General features: G+C 59.2%; 1 protein-coding gene across 1 annotated transcript; it reads right to left on the reverse strand.

Moving 5' to 3' along the window:
• Positions 1-5: 5 nt before the first annotated feature.
• DHX16 (DEAH-box helicase 16) lies at positions 6-15,113 on the reverse strand. Its single transcript, XM_008157381.3, has 20 exons — positions 14,725-15,113; positions 13,076-13,320; positions 12,820-12,982; positions 12,477-12,533; positions 8,868-9,122; positions 7,788-7,991; positions 7,523-7,714; positions 6,524-6,634; positions 6,245-6,360; positions 4,522-4,732; positions 4,261-4,359; positions 4,030-4,182; positions 2,960-3,100; positions 2,621-2,783; positions 2,423-2,541; positions 2,278-2,345; positions 1,474-1,636; positions 1,233-1,394; positions 865-1,038; positions 6-228 (listed from the first exon to the last, which is right to left on the reverse strand). Exons 1-20 carry the CDS (start codon positions 14,929-14,931, stop codon positions 100-102), a joined length of 3,132 nt encoding a protein of 1,043 aa, XP_008155603.2. The 5' UTR covers positions 14,932-15,113; the 3' UTR covers positions 6-99.
• Positions 15,114-16,950: the final 1,837 nt, after the last annotated feature.

The following is a 16,950-nucleotide window of genomic DNA, read 5'->3' on the forward strand; positions in this document are numbered from 1 at the left end:
TTACAAAAGTTCGCACAAGCTTTATTCCAAAATTAATTTTATGAACGGACATTAAATGACATGGAGGTGGAGCTGGTGTCGCGTTGTTTGCTCTTTTCTTTACCCTAGCTCCTCACGGGTCTTGCCTGTTTTTTTGGGCATTTTCTTAGCATGGGGGTCTTCTAGCTCCTTGGCTTTATAATAGTGAGGTGCCACCTCCAGAAGCCAGCTGCTCTCGATCTCCAGTACCTAGAAGGGGAGAGAAACCAGGAGTGATCCCGTCTTCCCAGCCTAGATTCTCGTGTGTGAGCTCAAAAAGGCCGGTTTGTTCAGTGGGTAAAGCGTCGGCTTGCAGACTGAAGGGTCCCAGGTTCGATTCCGGTCAAGGGCACTTGCCTGGGTTGCAGGCTAGATCCCCAGTAGGGGGCGTGCAGGAGGCAGCTGATCAGTGATCCTCTCTCATCAAGGTTTCTCTCTCCCCCTTCCTCTCTGAAATCAATAAAAAAAACCTATTTAAAAAGGTCCTTTCCCTGTGGCTGCAGGAAGGCGCAGCGCTCCGCACCATCTGTCCCGAGGCTGGCCTGCCTCCACGGCCCCTCAGGTTCCCCAGGGGCTCTCCAAAGGCCTGCGTGTGAGCCGTAAAGTACACTCGGGCAGAGGCCACACCTCTTTGTTCACCAGCCCCCCCAGCCCCCCAGCACCGGAATCCGAGACAAGAGCCTTTCGAGTCAGCGGTTAGGAAGGGTGTCTTTCGAGCTTATTCTTCCTTAAACCAGTTTGTTTCTTGTTCCTCTGCCAGGCCCAGCGCCTTGAACCTGGTTTAGCTGGCCAGAGTACCACTCGTCTCTGCAACCGCCACCTGCCAGGCAGGGGTGGAACCCTCACCTGTCGCATGAACTCCTTGGTGGTCAAAACAAGTTCGTGGTAGAGCAGCCAGCGAGGCTGTTCCTCAAAGAGGGAGGAGTTGGGGTGAATGAACACGGTCTGCTGCTGCTTCACGGTGCGGTAGCCGCTGCGAGTCAGCCGTGCCGTGTGGTAAAAGTAGCCGGCGGTGACGGCCTAAGGAGCAGGCAGGAGACCCTCAATGGGAAGGCCAGGCCGCAGGGACCCTCAGCCCTCGCCAGCTTTGCAGTTTTAGTTCAGGCTTCTGGAGAACCAGGAAGGGAAGGGTGTGGAAGAGCCCCAGGAGGAAACGGGCCTCCCAGCTCAGGCGGGGGCTGCCCAGGCCCCGGGGCTGCGGGAGGGCCGCTGACCTTGCGGACCCGGATATAGTCCCCCTGGCAGGAACTGAGGCCAACTTCCACCCGCTCCAGGAGCCCCTCCAGCTGCTCCCGCACATCGCGGGCTCGGCGCATCGATCTGAACTGGACGAAGTTCTCATAGCACCACTGGGAGGAGTAGCCGCTCTCAGCCCACTGTGAGGAGGGGAAGGGGTGAGTGACAGGACCAGAGGCCCCCACGTCCCCGCCTCCGCACTGTCCCGAGCCCAGCGACCTGTGTGTACACATTCAGCAGAACCAGGTGGTCCCCGCCAGGCAGGAAGAAGTTGACGCGGGCGTTGTCCGCGTGGACAACTTTGTCCTTGGGCCGGTAGAAGATGGAGTTGTTGACGGACAGCATGGCGGCCACCGTCAGTATCTCCTCTGAGCAGCTGTACCTGGGCAGGAAAGGAAAAAGCTTGAGAGCTCAAAGCGAGGCGCAGGGACAGACCCCTGGGGGGAGTGACCACGTGTGCGCTGTCCTCACAGGGGAACCGCCCGTCAGAACGGCTGAGCACTGAGTAGCTGGATTTGGGGGCGGTGCCAGCAGCTCAGGGCTGTGCCGACGTGACAGATGGACACCTGCAGAGGGAAGGACGGGCCGCTGAGGAGCCAGAGGCAAGGTGGGCACTATGCATCGGGGAAAGACTGCTTCCTTTGAGCTCATGTGATGACCTCTGACCCCAGCCACGGCATTTAAAGGTGGTCCCTCCACAGCCACATCTAAATGCTCCAGTCTGAGCCTTAGGATGAACAAGTCCCCAAACCAGCCCTCACTCAGCACTCCTCACAGATGGAAAGTCTTCCACCTCCCTTCGTGCCCCCAAATCCCACGTGTTTGCCGATCTGACCCATTGCCCATGGCGGCCAAGGACAGCACAGTGTCTACGGGCCCTTTGGGCCTCAAAGGGGCAGTGAGCGTTACTATCGGTTAAAGGAGAATATGGTAGAGAGAAAAAGAGCAAAAAACAAAGACGGCCCAGAGACAGCAGGAGGCGTGGCCAGCTTGTGGGTGGGGCCTGGCGGGACGGGGACTCACTTCTCGGAAGCCAGGATCATCTTAGACAGCATGGGGTCCACTGGCAGCTCTGCCATCTTCCTACCGGACTGCGGGGAGGAGAGAGGGCTGAGCCGGTCCTCCTCAGGGCTCCGGCCCCCTGCCCAGCCCGCGGCCTGCACCTCACCGTGGTGAGCTCCCCAAGGTGGTTGAGGGCTCCCAGAGCATACAGCTGCTCCAAGGCCAGCAGCAGGGTCTCGTACGGGGGAGGGTCCAGGAAGTCAAAGTGCATGAGGTCATGGATGCCTGCAGAGAAGGGCGGGTAGACGGAGCCCCTTTCCGGGGACCAGCGGCCCCGCCCGGCCTCGGCCCGGGACCCCCTCACCTAAGCTCTTGAGCAGCAGCACCACGTTGCCCAGGCTGGTCCTCTGGATCTCGGGCACCGTGCTCGCCTCCAGCTCGTGCTGATAGGCCCAGGCCGTGTACAGGCGGAAGCACTTCCCGGCCGCCACCCGGCCGGCCCGACCCGCTCGCTGATTGGCTGAGGCCTGGAGAGACAGGAAAGACAGGCCAGCTGACAACCGGTGAGGGAGAGGGAGGGCAGTGGTTATGGAAGAGCTCCAGGAGCTGTGGTCCGTCCTCCGCTCCCCGGCTTCTGCGGGGCCTGCCTGTGGGGCCATCCTGCCGCCCGCTCCCCCGTGGGGATGCAGGGGCCCGGGCTGACCTTGCTGCAGGGTGTGACCGTGAGCGACTCCATGCCCGTGCGAGGGTTGTAGCTCTTCTGCTTACAGAACCCTGGGTCCAGCACGTAAATGATGCCCTCGATGGTGAGGGAAGTCTCGGCGATGTTGGTTGCCACAACCACCTGAGTGAGAGGCTGTCGGTCACTCAGAGACCCCACCCTCCCAGCTATGTAGGAAGAGGAATCCTGGGAGATTTGGCGGAGACAGCAGGGCAGATAAGGGCAGGAGATGAGGAAATTCGTGTCTAGTCCGAGGGGGACAGGCTGGGAGGAGGGTGAGGGGCTGTGGGGCTCAGCAAGGGCATGACGTGGAAAGGAAATGAGAAGAGGTTGAGGTTTCAGAGATGGGAGATGGGGCTGCCCGGTACGTGGCATCCGGAATGGTCCTTCTAAAACGCACCTCTCATCACTCCCCTCGCATCCTGCTGGAGTTACAGCCACGCCCACTCGGTGCGAGCCTCCTGACCTTGTCTCGTCTGGGGGTCCCAGCCTGGCTCCCTCCTCAACCAGTTCAAGCCTCTGCCTCACTTCCACTTGACTGGGGAGGGGAGGCCTTCCCTACACTCCCAGGAAAGCCCCGCCAGGCCTCCCGCCTCCGGCGGCGCTGCCTCCTCCCGGCACCGTCTAACTGACGCCCCACTGGAAGCTCTCGAGGCCAGGAGCTCTGTCTCACCATATCCCCTCCCCAGGGCAGAACCTGCGAGAACCCATTCGATATTTGATGCAAGTCACACTTTGCTCCAAACCCTGTGATTGCCATTCAGTCTAAAGTCCAAACTCGTGCACCTGCCAGCCGAGGCCCTCCCTAACCTCGTCCAGTTGTGGTTTTGCCGTCTCCCACTCTTCTCACGAACCTTCCGCCGAACCGTGCACTCCGACCTCAATCACACCTTCAGCCCTCCTCTGACATCCGGCCACTTTCTTACCGGTGCGGATAACGCCCTCCCGCACACCAGGTCTCACCCCTCCTCACGTGCCCACCGCCTACATCCTGCATCCTCTCCAGAGCCCGCACAGGACGCGCCCCAGCCCGGCCCCCGCAGCTCGCTCACCTTGCGCGCCCCGGGGGGTGTGGGCTGGAAGATGCGGGCCTGCATGTCGGAGGGCAGGTTGGCGTAGATGGGCAGCACGAGCAGCTCCCGGATCTTGGAGCCCAGGCGGCGGCAGCGGTCCTGGAGCATCTCGCAGGCGGCCTCGATCTCCTCCTGGGTGTGCGGGGAGCAGCGGGGACCGGTCAGAGGCCGCCCTGGCCCTGCCCGCCCCGTCTCCCCTGGGGCCCTCACCTGTCCGGTCAGGAACACCAGGACATCCCCGGGGGGCTGCGTCACGTGGATCTGCAGCACAGACACCACACAGGCTTCCAGGTAGTCGGCCTCTGGAGCCTGGCGAGGAGAGGGCACGGGAAGGCACGCGCTCAGGCAGCCTCGTCCTCCCCCGCTCCGCACGCTTCGTCCCAGGTCCCCCGGGGGCTCTCCATCCGCCCCTGCCCTCCTTGGGACCCCCCCGCCTCAGGCCTCACCCTCAGGCCCGTCCGTGGGGAGCACCTTGGTATAGAAGATGTCAACCGGAAACCTGCGCCCGGGGATCCGGAAGACGGGGGCGTCGTCGAAGAAGGTGGAGAAACGGGCAGTGTCCAGCGTGGCTGAAGCCACCAGGACCTTGAGCTCCGGTCGGAAGCGAGCCACATCTTTGATCAATCCAAAGAGAATGTCTGTGTGCAAGGTCCGCTCATGAGCCTCATCCACCATCACCACGCTGGGGGGACAGGGAGCGGTGAGCGACAGAGCGGGCCGTGCAGGCGTGGACGGGGCCCCCGGGGGAAGGGCAGCCAGAGACAGAGTCCAAGGGTGAGTGTGGGAGGCGGCGGCTCCAGAAGGAACCGCCGTGAAGTAAGACCAGCAGGGAGTGGGGAGGACCAGGCTCCAGGGCCTGCAGCCTCTCAGCTGGGAAAACAACAGCTTCCAAGCCCTGAGGCTGGAGGGTGGAGCCAAGACGAGCCAGGCCTCCCTGTGGGTCCAGGTCCAAACTCCGCTCCAGTCCACAGCAGCGGGAAAGGGAGGCAAGGCCCCTTCCCATCAGGCTGGCCGGCGGGCGGGCAGGCGGCCGGTGCCACCGCGACCCCAAAGCCGGCAGCTCCCAGGCTCCTGGGGCTGGCGAGCCTCCCAGCCCGACCTCGCGGGCTCTGCAGACTTCGAGGCCCCCACAATGAGCTATCCTGGGCCCTTGCTTCCTCCTTGCTCTGGTCTTTGGGTTTCTGGTGGCAGCCAAGCCATAGGAGCTCACGCCCCACCTCAACTCTGCATGAACCCTGGCCGGAGGGGAAGCCCGGCCATTCCAGCTGGGGATGACGGGAAAGTCCTGCCCCCCAGACGCTCTGGCTCCGGCTGGCTTTCCGTGGCTCCGAGTGCTTTGGAAGGGGTGTGAACGTCAAGTCCTATTTGTCCTATGGCTGCACTCTGACCTTCGAGGACCGGAACTTCCACCCTCTTGCTCAGCTGGCCTGACCCCATCCGCATCCCACGCAGGAGCCTTCTGCCCTCAGCATGTTACCCCCGCCCCTGCGGGTCAGCGTAGCACTGAGAACCACACACGGGCAACCTGCGGACTCGCCACTCCATGGTGTCTTGGTCCTGAGCTCAACTTCCTCTCCTGTGACACCCCATGGCTCCTAGATGTGCCCTCCGGGGTCCCATAAAACAAGTCTGGCCCTAGCCGGTTTGGCTCAGTGGATAGAGCGTCGGCCTGCGGACCGAAGGGTCCCGGTTCGATTCCGGTCAAGGGCACATGCCTGGGTCGCGGGCTCGGTCCAATGTGCAGGAGGCAGCCAATCATTGATGTTTCCTCTCTCTTCCTCTCCCTTCCTCGCTGAAATCAATAAAACATACTAAAAAAAAGACAAGCCGGGCCCCTCTCCCACGTGGCAGAGGGACCAGGGTGTCTCCTCAGTGTCTCCCTGCACCGAACACGCTAAGTTCCTTCAAGTGGTCTTCAGCCTTCCGACTCCCCTGCACCCGCCCCTCCGTCCTGTGTCTGAACTCCGGGAGCAGCTGGAGGGGAGGCTTCCTCTGCAGTTCCCTAGCTCCGCCCCGTCGCTGCGGCACCCGCGGCCAGCTCTGGGCTGCCAGGGTCACAAAGGTTCAGGACCGGCCATGGCCAAGGGGACGGGTGAGAAGACGGGAGGGAAAGGCCAGAGCTAAGGACACCAGGAGGCACCGCACCGAGGGGAGCAGGCGCCGAGCAGGGACGAAGGGAAGGGGCTGGGTCTACCTGTAACTCGCGAGGTCAGGCTCCGAGAGGAACTCGCGGAGAAGCATCCCGTCGGTCATGTAGCGGAGGACGGTCCGCTCCGACGTGCAGTCCTCAAAGCGGATGCTGTAGCCAACCTGCCGAGGCCATCAGCGTGGAGAGTGGGCTGGAGCTCTCGGAAGGAGTGTCGGGCCAGGCGACGAGGGCCGGCGCCCAGACGTGGTGCGGGGCCCTCACGGCCGTGTGTGCTGAATCCCAGACCCCTGGGCTCCCCTCACCCTCAGTCCCTCCAGAGCTCACCTCATTCCCCAGCTTCACGCCCATCTCCCGGGCAACTCGGGCGGCCACACTCATGGCGGCCACTCTCCTGGGCTGGGTGCAGGCGATCTTCAGACCCTTCTTTGTATAACCCTGAATGACAGAGAAGGGTGAGGTCCTGCCCTGGCCGGTAACTCAACTGGTTGGAGTACTGCTCTGATACACCAAGGTTGTGGGTTCGATCCCTGGTCAGGGCACATACAAGAACAACCAATGAATGCATCAATAAGTGGAGCAACAAATCAACGTTTCTCTCCCTCTCTCAGCAATAAATAAACAAAAAGAAAGAAGAAGAGGTCTTCCCTTTGTTGAACGTGGCACTGTCGCCTGAGACAATTCAGAGAAAACAGTCGTAAATGCGGGGGGAGGGGGGTCGGGGAGGAGGGAGCAGACAGACAGAAGCTAAAGCCCAGACAAGAAGGGCAAACGGATGGAACGGCAGACCCAGGCCCTCCAGGGTCCTCAGCCAGCCCTGGCAACCCCAGCCCTTTGCGGATCAAGTTCTGAGCTCAGTGGCCTGAGTGTCGACCCACGCACCAAGAGGTCACCAGTTCGATTCCCAGTCAAGGGCACATGCCTGGGTTGCGGGCTTGATCCCCAGTAGGAGGTGTGCAAGAGGCAACTGATCAATGTTTCTATCTCTCTCTCCCTCCCTCTAAAAAAATCATTAAACACATGAGAAACAGTCCTGGGCTCAGTGATTTGAGCTGGGAGAGGACAGAGCAGGCGGGCAGACTCAGAGAGATGGGCACGTGGGGAGGGAGCAGGGACGCAGGCTCTCCACTCCGTGGAGCAGAGGCCTCGCTGGGCTGGAGTGAGGCCCTCTCACACCCCGCCCTCCAATGCCGTCCATGGGGCACAGAACGCCTCCCAGCGGCACCGGCAAGTGAGAAGAGACAGCCCTCCCTCTGAGTGGGACAGGGAATGGCTCAGTGGGGCGGTGAGCAGCTACTGAAAAGGTCAGGCGTGTGGATGCCGCACCTCCTCAAAGAGATACTGCGGGATCTGGGTGGTCTTCCCCGAGCCCGTCTCGCCCTCGATGATGAGGACCTGGTGACTCGCAATGGCAGCCAGGAGCTCCTCGCGGAAGGGGAACACGGGGAGGCTGCGGCGGACGGCCTGGATGCACTCCTGCTGCTGGGCCTGGGTGGGAGGGGGCGGAGCTGCCGGCTCCTGGGAAGGAGAGAGGGACATGAGCACCAGGGCCCTCCCCATCCTCCCCACAAGGTCCAGGGCTCTCGCTCACCTCATCGCCCTGCAGCTGAGCGGCCCGGACAAACTCGATGGTCTCCTCTTCCTCAAGCACCAGCTGGTACTTGGGCTCCTGGGAGGCAGCATCTCGGGCCCCAAATTTCAGGGCGGCGGCCCCCAGCCGGGCCTCCTCCCAGCGCCGCTGCTCCTCCCCGGGGGCACCTGATTCCTCCTCCACCAGATCCATAGCTCGAGCTGGCTGCAGGACGGCACAGCGGGCAGTGAGCAGGGTGGGCACAGCGGGCAGTGAGCAGGGTGGGCACAGCGGGCAGTGAGCAGGCGGGCACAGCAGGCAGTGAGCAGGCGGGCACAGCGGGCAGTGAGCAGGTGGGCACAGCGGGCAGTGAGCAGGCGGGCACAGCGGGCAGTGAGCATGTGGGCACAGCGGGCAGTGAGCAGGTGGGCACAGCGGGCAGTGATCAGGGTGGGCACAGCGGGCAGTGAGCAGGCGGGCACAGCGGGCAGTGAGCAGGTGGGCACAGCGGGCAGTGAGCAGGCGGGCACAGCGGGCAGTGAGCAGGCGGGCACAGCGGGCAGTGAGCAGGGTGGGCACAGCGGGCAGTGAGCAGGCGGGCACAGCGGGCAGTGAGCAGGCGGGCACAGCGGGCAGTGAGCAGGGTGGGCACAGCGGGCAGTGAGCAGGCGGGCACAGCGGGCAGTGAGCAGGCGGGCACAGCGGGCAGTGAGCAGGCGGGCACAGCGGGCAGTGAGCAGGGTGGGCACAGCGGGCAGTGAGCAGGCGGGCACAGCGGGCAGTGAGCAGGGTGGGCACAGCGGGCAGTGAGCAGGCGGGCACAGCGGGCAGGGAGCAGGCGGGCACAGCGGGCAGGGAGCAGGCGGGCACAGCGGGCAGTGAGCAGGGTGGGCACAGCGGGCAGTGAGCAGGCGGGCACAGCGGGCAGTGAGCAGGCGGGCACAGCGGGCAGTGAGCAGGTGGGCACAGCGGGCAGTGAGCAGGCCTGTCCTCCCCTGCTCCCTCCTCCCGTCCCAACCTGGCCCACTGGGAAAGGGAGACAAGGAAGGGGCCCCCCCACTGACACCAAGGCAGGGCCCCGCGGCCGCGCCTTCGCCTCACCTGTCCTCGGGTCTCCTCGGGCATGTGGTAGCGATTGGTGGCCTCCAGCTTCTCCTGCTCACCGGCTGCCCGGTACTCCCGGGCCAGATCCCGCACTCGCCGCTTGTATTTGAGCTCCCGCTGCTCATGCTGGCTCAGCTCCACGTCCCCAAAAAGGAACTCCTCATCCGCCAGCTCGGCCTCCAGGTCCTCCAGCTTCTCTCGCTCCCGCTTGGCCAGGTACTCGCGACGGGACTTCTTCCGCAGCTCAGGGACCTGGGTCAGCACAGGGCGGTCAAGGCCTCGTCCTGTCGAATGGCCACCCCGCCCCCTTCCTACCAGCACGCCAGGAGGAGACAAGAACCTAAAGGTGAGCCTCCCTTTCCTTTGTGAGCACCTGCGAGCCGCGAGCACCAGGCCTGGAGGCCGCGCGGACCCGCGGACCGCCATCGCCAATACAAAGGCATCAGGGCGGTTACGTGGATGTCTGCCGTCCCGAGGGAGGGAAGAGGGGAAGCAAAGGGCGGACACCAGCCCTGGGAAGCGGTTTCCACCGGACAGCGGAGACAACGGACCCCCTGCAGGCGCCACAGGCGACCGGCACCCAGCGCCGCTGCTCGCTGGTCAGAGGCCCCGTGGTGGGCGGCACGACTGCCCGGGGGAGGGAAACACCACACACACAGCGGGCCGGCGGCCAGCACGAGGTGCCTCTGGGAACCACTCCTGCACACCTGTGTCACTTGGCTTCTACACGTTTCCTTAGATACACGCTTTTCAGGACACACTGAAGGTGACGGAAGACTGGCCACCTCCTTAAGCCTTCCTGGCTCTCACCACCTCTCCCTGGGACCCAGGCCACCTCCTCCGTGGCAGTGGCAAGCCCGCCACGCCCACCCCTGGGGGCTCCGATTCTATTTTTTAAAAAATATATTTTATTGATTTTTTACAGAGAGGAAGGGAGAGGGAGAGAGAGTTAGAAACATTGATTAGAGAGAAACATCGATCAGCTGCCTCCTGCACACCCCCCACTGGGGATGTACCCGCAACCAAGGTACATGCCCTTGACCGGAATCGAACCTGGGACCCTTGAGTCCACAGGCCGACGCTCTATCCACTGAGCCAAACCGGTTAGGGCATCCAATTCTATTTAATTGCTTAGCTTTTCTTGTTTGTTCTGTGAAGACTTCAAAGGGAGTTTATGCTGATGATGTAATCTGAGTACCACAATCAAACGCTCCTTCATCCTGATGGAGGCAGATGGATGGCTGAGCGTGGACCTAAGAACCAGGAGGTCACGGTTCGATTCCGGTCAGGGCACATGCCCGGGTTGTGTGCTCTATCCCGTGTGGCGCGTGCAGGGGGCAGCCCATCAATGATTCTCTCTCATCATTGATGTTTCTCTCTCTCTCCCTCTCCCGTCCTCTCTGAAATCAATCAATATATATAGAGAGAAAAGGAACTCGTGAGTACAGTGTAACACACATACATACACACGAAGGACAGGAAAACTGTCACCAGAGGTGGCTGTCACACCTAACTTCCTACTTTGAACATTAGTAGTTAAAAGGAACACGCATTTGCCCTGCCTGCTAGGAAGGAACTGCAGCTCACTTCTAGTTGTTGAGAAAAGCTCTTCTTTACATAAAAAGGACCCCAAGATCAGCATTGCAACCCCATGAAATGACTGACTCCGGAAAGGCGCAGAATGGGCTGGGCCGTTAGAGGAACGGCTGCTGGAGAAAGGACGGCGCCGTGAGCAGGGCGAGGCTGGCAAGGGCAGGGCCTGGGCGCGCACACCACCCGCAGGTGCTGCGGCCGCCGCTCTCCTCCACGTCCGGACAAGCTTTAACCCAACGTCCACTTTCCAGCCCACACAGCTTACCTCCACGGAGAAGGTGAGAGAACCCAGAACACGGGACAGGGCACACGAGGGACGGACAGGAGATGAACCAACCCCGAGCCCAACCACACGCCACGCGTGGCCTTCCCTGGTTCCTATTTGGAAACGGCGGTTGTTCAAACCGTTTCAGCCCTGGTGGGTAGCTCAGCGGGTCAGAGCGCCCTCCGGACACGCCGAGGGGGGTTCGATCCCCAGTCAAGGCACATACAATGCGCAAGTGAGAGGAACAACAGGTCAGAGTCTCTCTCTCAAATCCATACAAATAAAAAACTGCTAAAAAGACATTTTGGGCCAAAACCGGTTTGGCTCAGTGGATAGAGCGTCGGCCTGTGGACTCAAGGGTCCCAGGTTCGATTCCGGTCAAGGGCATGTACCTTGGTTGCGGGCACATCCCCAGTAGGGGGTGTGCAGGAGGCAGCTGATCGATGTTTCTCTCTCATCAATGTTTCTGACTCTCTATCCCTCTCTCTTCCTCTCTGTAAAAAATCAATAAAATATATTTAAAAAAAAAAAAAAAAAAAGACATTTTGGGGTGAGCAGGGGAATCTGACTGCAGAGAGGTTCACCTGAGAAGCGCTGCTCACCTTCTCGGGGGCAATGGCACCCCACTCCGGGGAGAACGCTGTATCCCTAAGAGGCACATGACGATGGGGAAAGTGCTACGATGTCTTAAACGCTTTTATTTTATTTTTTAAAAATATATTTATTGATTTTTTTTGAGAGAGAGAGGAAGGGAGAGGGATAGAGAAATAGAAACATCGAGGAGAGAGAAACATCATCATCAATCGGCTGCCTCCTGCATGCCCCCAACAGGGGATTGAGCCCGCAACCCAAGCGTGTGCCCTGACTGGGAATCTTGGGGGCCTCTTGGTTCCTGGCTTGACACTCAACCTTTGAGATACACTGGCCGGTAAATGCTTTTAAATGATTCAAAATGAAAAAAAGGCCACGTTTACACAGACACTGCAATTTTTGAACCCAAATAGTCTGTATGAGTGTCCATACTATTCATTCAACTTTCCTATTTGTTCAAAAGTTTTCACAATTGAAAAAAAACCAATAAACAAATTAAGGCAAATTAAAAACACTGCACTACTGAGAGACGTCTGAGTCTCTGGCCACAGTCCTTAGTGGCGAGACACGAGATGGATGGGCGTGGAGAGGCCTGAGGCCGCCAGGCCGTTCTCAGACACCCAGAGTGCCTTTGGGGAAATCTGAGTGTGACCTTATTTGGGAAGACCAGGCCTTAGAAAAACTGCCTCCCCTAGAACAAGTCCAGCTCATCAACCAACCAACCAACCAACCAACCAACCAATCACAAGCACTCTGTCCCATGCAGTGAGTGAGCAGACCAACCAGGAAACCAGAGGGCGGCCCCAGGCCACGGGGGTGGGGGTGGAGGACAGTGTGCTGTGTGCATCATTCATGGTGTGCTGAATGATCAGCACATCCCCGGGTGGGACAGCTGCCCTGCCCCTACCTTCCAACTGCCTCTGGATTACATGGGAAGCCGCACATTTCTCTCACGAACACAGTGTGATTTGATCCAAAGGAGTCAGGGAGGGTTTCTGGGTAGCTTCCTTCCCTCTACAACTAAGCCCACCCTCAGCGGGCTCCTGTCAAGCAGGCAACCCCACTGCCCTGCCTCTGGGGCTTCTCCCGACCACTAGCCACGCCACCGAAGTCTCTCCTTCGGCCTCCGGTCTTGGCTTCCTGGGCACTGGACTCACCATGGCCTTCCGGTCTTCCTCAGCCATCTTGAGGCGCTTCTGAGCCTCTTCATAAGCCTAGGAGAAGAAACCAAGAGTGAAGGGTGAGGCTCAAAGTCCCCACAGCCACAGCCACAGCCACAGCCACTCCCCCCCCAGAATCACAGGGACAGCACAGGGAAATGTCCTGCTCACTGAGGAATCGACCCCCACAGCGTCAGCCAGACGGACCAGGAGGTCCCTCTCCAGAGGTGAACACCCACTACAGGCGCCTCTTGTCTTCCCAGAGATCCCCATCTCTGCATCACGCCCCGCAGATCGGACCCAGGGACCTTCCGGGGTGACGGAGTGCTGTCCCACGCACCTTCTTGTCTGACCGCTCCAGGACGTTTCGGGTCCGATCCTTGTCCCGCTGCCGAACCCGCTCAGCGAAGGCATCGCGCTCCTCCAGGTCCTGGAGGCGCTCGCGCTCCGTCCGCTCCCATTCATCCTCCGACTCTGGCTTTTCCGTCTGCTGTCTGCTCCCCCTGCAGCCCAGCGCAGAGGATTACATAAGGGCATCCAGAAGGTTTACCGGACTGTCAACCACTGCCCATCCTCTCACCCTACTTCTGACTCACCCTGTCTTCTTCCCTTTCTCAGAATCCTCTTCCTCCTCCTCCTCTTCCTCCTCCTGGCGTTTCTTCCTGAGGTGTTTCCGCCTTTTACGCTTCTTCTGGAGACGGGTCCCAGCCCTATCCACACTCTCCTCACTGCTCTCCTCACTGTCTTCCAGCAACTTGTACGATCGGTTCTTCTCCAGCAGGGCGCGAGCCTCTCGCTCGGCGGCCCGGGCTGGCTTTTCCACCACCGCCTCCCGGGGTACCTGTTGCAGAAGAGATGAGGGGGTGAGCAGCTCCTGGTCTCCCCAGCACTGCCCTGGTCCTGCTGTAAGGAAAGGCCTGATCTGAACTAGCCTTCCTTCACTCCACGTTCATCAGCCTCAGCTGCTCACCTTTCCTTCGCTCAGTCACGTGTTTAACAAGCATTTACTGAAGCCGTTCCAGGCACTTGCTAGGCACCAGGGAGAGAGGAATAAACGAAAGAGAAAAACACCTCTGCCCTCGTGGGGTTTACATTCTCAAACCCCGTTCTCAATGCTCAGCCTGTGTTCCCCAATGACCAGGGGAGTCCTGCCCGAGCACTGACCGGCTACAAGGCCTGCTTCGCAGAGCCCGTGAGGGCTGGCCCTGCACCAGCTCCCGGGGCACTGACGCCAAGTTCTCCCTCCTGTCACACTCCAGCCTCACCTCTCGCCAGGCACCAGCGGGGCAGCCGCAGGCTCCTTGCCGCTCTCCGCACACGCTGAACCTGGCACTCTCACTGTGTGCTTTCCGAGCCCATTCTGTGAGGTGCTCTACCAGGGAGTAGGAGTGCCTTTTATTTTATTGATCTTTTTTGTTACTCCTCACCCAAGGATATTTTTTTCCATTTAGAGAGTGCAAGGGAGGGAGAGGGGGAGAGAGAAAAACACGGATGTAAGAGAGAAATATCGATTGGTTGCCTCCTGCACGGGGCTCCAACCCGGGATGGAACCTGCGATCCAGGTACATGCCCTTGACTGGGAATGGAATCCGAGACCTTCTGGTGCACAGGCCAAACCTCTATCTACTGAGCCACCACCGGGCTTTTATTTTCTTTTTTATTTAGTGATTAGAGAGAGAAACACCGATTTGTTGTTCCACTTATTTATGCATCATTGGTTGGTTCTTGTATGTGCCCTGACTGGAGATCGAACCAGCAACCTTGGTGTATGGGGACGATGCTCCAACAGAGCCACCCGGCCGGGGCTAGCAGAAGCTCGCCTTTTATACCTTTACTCCTTCCCCCTTCCCTACCTGACAACTGCGGGGGCTCTGGACCCGCTCCCCTGGCCACTGCTCCGCAGCACTTCCCGCACCTCTCTGCCATAGCCTCGGGAACACTGTTAGATTTGTTAGAAACGGAGACCCAACCCAGGCCTCCGGAATCGGAATCTACATTTTAACTGGGGCCTGGATGGATGCATGGCAAGTTCACGTTCGAGAAGCACTGCCATGCAAGTCTTAACCCAACACACTCGACCTTCCTGATCTTCACGGAGCTGGACGTGCAGTACCCAGCGCAGCGCCCGGGCGGCCGCGGACTGCGACCTGAGCTTATTCAATCGCGGGCGGACCGTGAGCCCCGCCCCACTCGCAAGTAACCCAGGCCCGCCCCCCGCCCGCCCGCCCGCCCGCCGCGGCCACACCTTGCTCCAGAGCCGCAGGGCGAAGTCCCGCGCAGGCCCGCCGAGGTCCAGGGTGTCGGTGTCTCGCAGGCGCTGCAGGAACTCCTCGGCCGAGCTGCAGCGCCGCGCGGTGCCGATCAGGAACTGCGCCACGTGCCGCTCGCTCAGCCCCAGCACCGCGTGCAGCTCGTCCTGCACCCAGCGCTCCAGCGCCGCCGGCGTCGCCATGGCGACCCGCTCCCCGAGCCGCGCGGGCACCGGGCGGGTCGGAGGCCTGGAGCCCGGTCGGGCCCAGGAGCCGCGCGGGCACCGGCCGGGTCGGAGGCCGGATGGGCCCAGCGGCCGCGCAGGAACCGCCCGAGGCCCCGAGGGTTAGGTTTCCAACAGCCCAAAGCCGCCTTCTCGGACCGCGGAGCTTCCGGTAGTGCTTTTCCGGTCTGAGCACGACGGTGGCCGATAGAGTCCAAGTCTCGCGGAACCGTCCGGTAGTTCGCGTGAGACATTTTCTTTCCCGCCACACAGAACCTCTGTCGCCCCCAGCTGGTCAGCCCGCGGATGCTCCACTCACCCATTCATTCAACAAACGCGGACGCCTAAGGTGCTAGACACAATTTTAGGCGCTGGGGATACAGCAAAGAACAAATCAGACCAAAACCCCTTACACTTGAGAGGGAAGAGGGGAAGATAAAATACATAATAAATAAAGCATGTAAGAGGGGAAGATAAAATACATAATAAATAAAGCATGTAAGAGGGGAAGATAAAATACATAATAAATAAAGCATGTAAGAGGGGAAGATAAAATACATAATAAATAAAGCATAATAAATAAAGCATCGAATTTACACTTGAGAGGGAAGAGGGGAAGATAAAATACATAATAAATAAAGCATGTAAGTTCTATGGAGGGCCCCCCCCAAAAAAAAATGCAAGGTGTATTTGGGATTCCATTTCAAATCAGCCCGTACTGATTAAGAGTGAGCTTGCTCGGACCCCTGTCCGCAGCAGCAGTGAATCCAGGTGAGGCCTGAGCGAGGACCTCCAGCCAAGAAGGAAGTTGGGATCTGGGGGGGAAACAAAGGTGCTTTGCTTTTCTTGGTGCTATCTCAGAAAGTACTTTTAAAAGATCGCCTCTGGCCGAAACCGGTGTGGCTCAGTGGATAGAGCGTCGGCCTTCGGACCGAAAGGTTCCAGGTTCGATTCCAGTCAAGAGCATGTACCTTGGCTGCGGGCACATCCCCAGTAGGGGGTGTGCAGGAGGCAGCTGATCGATGTTTCTCTCATCGATGTTTCTAACTCCCTCTCCCTTCCTCTCTGAAATCAGTAAAAACAAAAGGTCTCCGAATAAGCATGCCCGAGCTGTGCTCTGCATGTTTGCTGACAGCCTGAGAAGTGCAGTGGCGGCTGCGTGTTTACAAGTGAGCAGACGTGGGTAGTTGACTCTGCTGTCTGACCTCTGTTTGACCCTGCTTCATACTTTTATGATTAATTGGACTTATCAGACACTACTGTTGAGAAAAGGAACGTTGTTACTCCAATGAACAGCCACTGGTAATTCCATGTCATGGACTTCTTGGATGCACTGGTTGTGGTTTCTGAGATGGACCGTGGGCACCCTGGCATCTCTCGGCCTCCTGCCTCTGCCTTCTTGGGTTAAAACAGATTAGGACCTTTACCTTAGCTACTAACGTAAGGATTCTGTTACCCCCCATATCCACAGCCTCTCTGAACTGGCTAATTCTTTTGACACTTTACTGTCCCCCTGCTAGTAAATTAAAGGCTGTGTCTAATAAGTCCTGTTTTTAGTGGGGTCCCTCTGACTGGACTGAGAGAAGCACCCTCTATGGACAGGACCATTCCTGTCCAAGCGCGTCTTCCTAACCGGGAGAACTAAAACACTGACCTGTAAGTAAAGTATAAGCTTCCACACTTGTAGAAGATAGAATTGTTTGAAATGGGAAAATCTCCCAGTAACAAAGCCATGAAATAGCAATGGATTTTTTTTTTTAATCCTCACCTGTGGACATGTTTTTATTGATTATAGAGAGAGAGGAAAGAGGGGGAGAAAGAGAAACACCGATGTGAGAAACATCTATCAATTGCCTCCCATACATGCCCTGAGCAGGGATTTAACCCACAACCTTTAGGTGCTCGGGATGATGCTCCAACTAACCAAGCCACTGGCCAGGCCGGCGTGGATCTTAAACCTTTAAGAACACCTGCTGTCCATCAGAGGAGACCCTTTGC

This window comes from Eptesicus fuscus, chromosome 10 (genome assembly GCF_027574615.1).
Source record: "Eptesicus fuscus isolate TK198812 chromosome 10, DD_ASM_mEF_20220401, whole genome shotgun sequence".
NCBI lineage: Eukaryota > Metazoa > Chordata > Mammalia > Chiroptera > Vespertilionidae > Eptesicus > Eptesicus fuscus.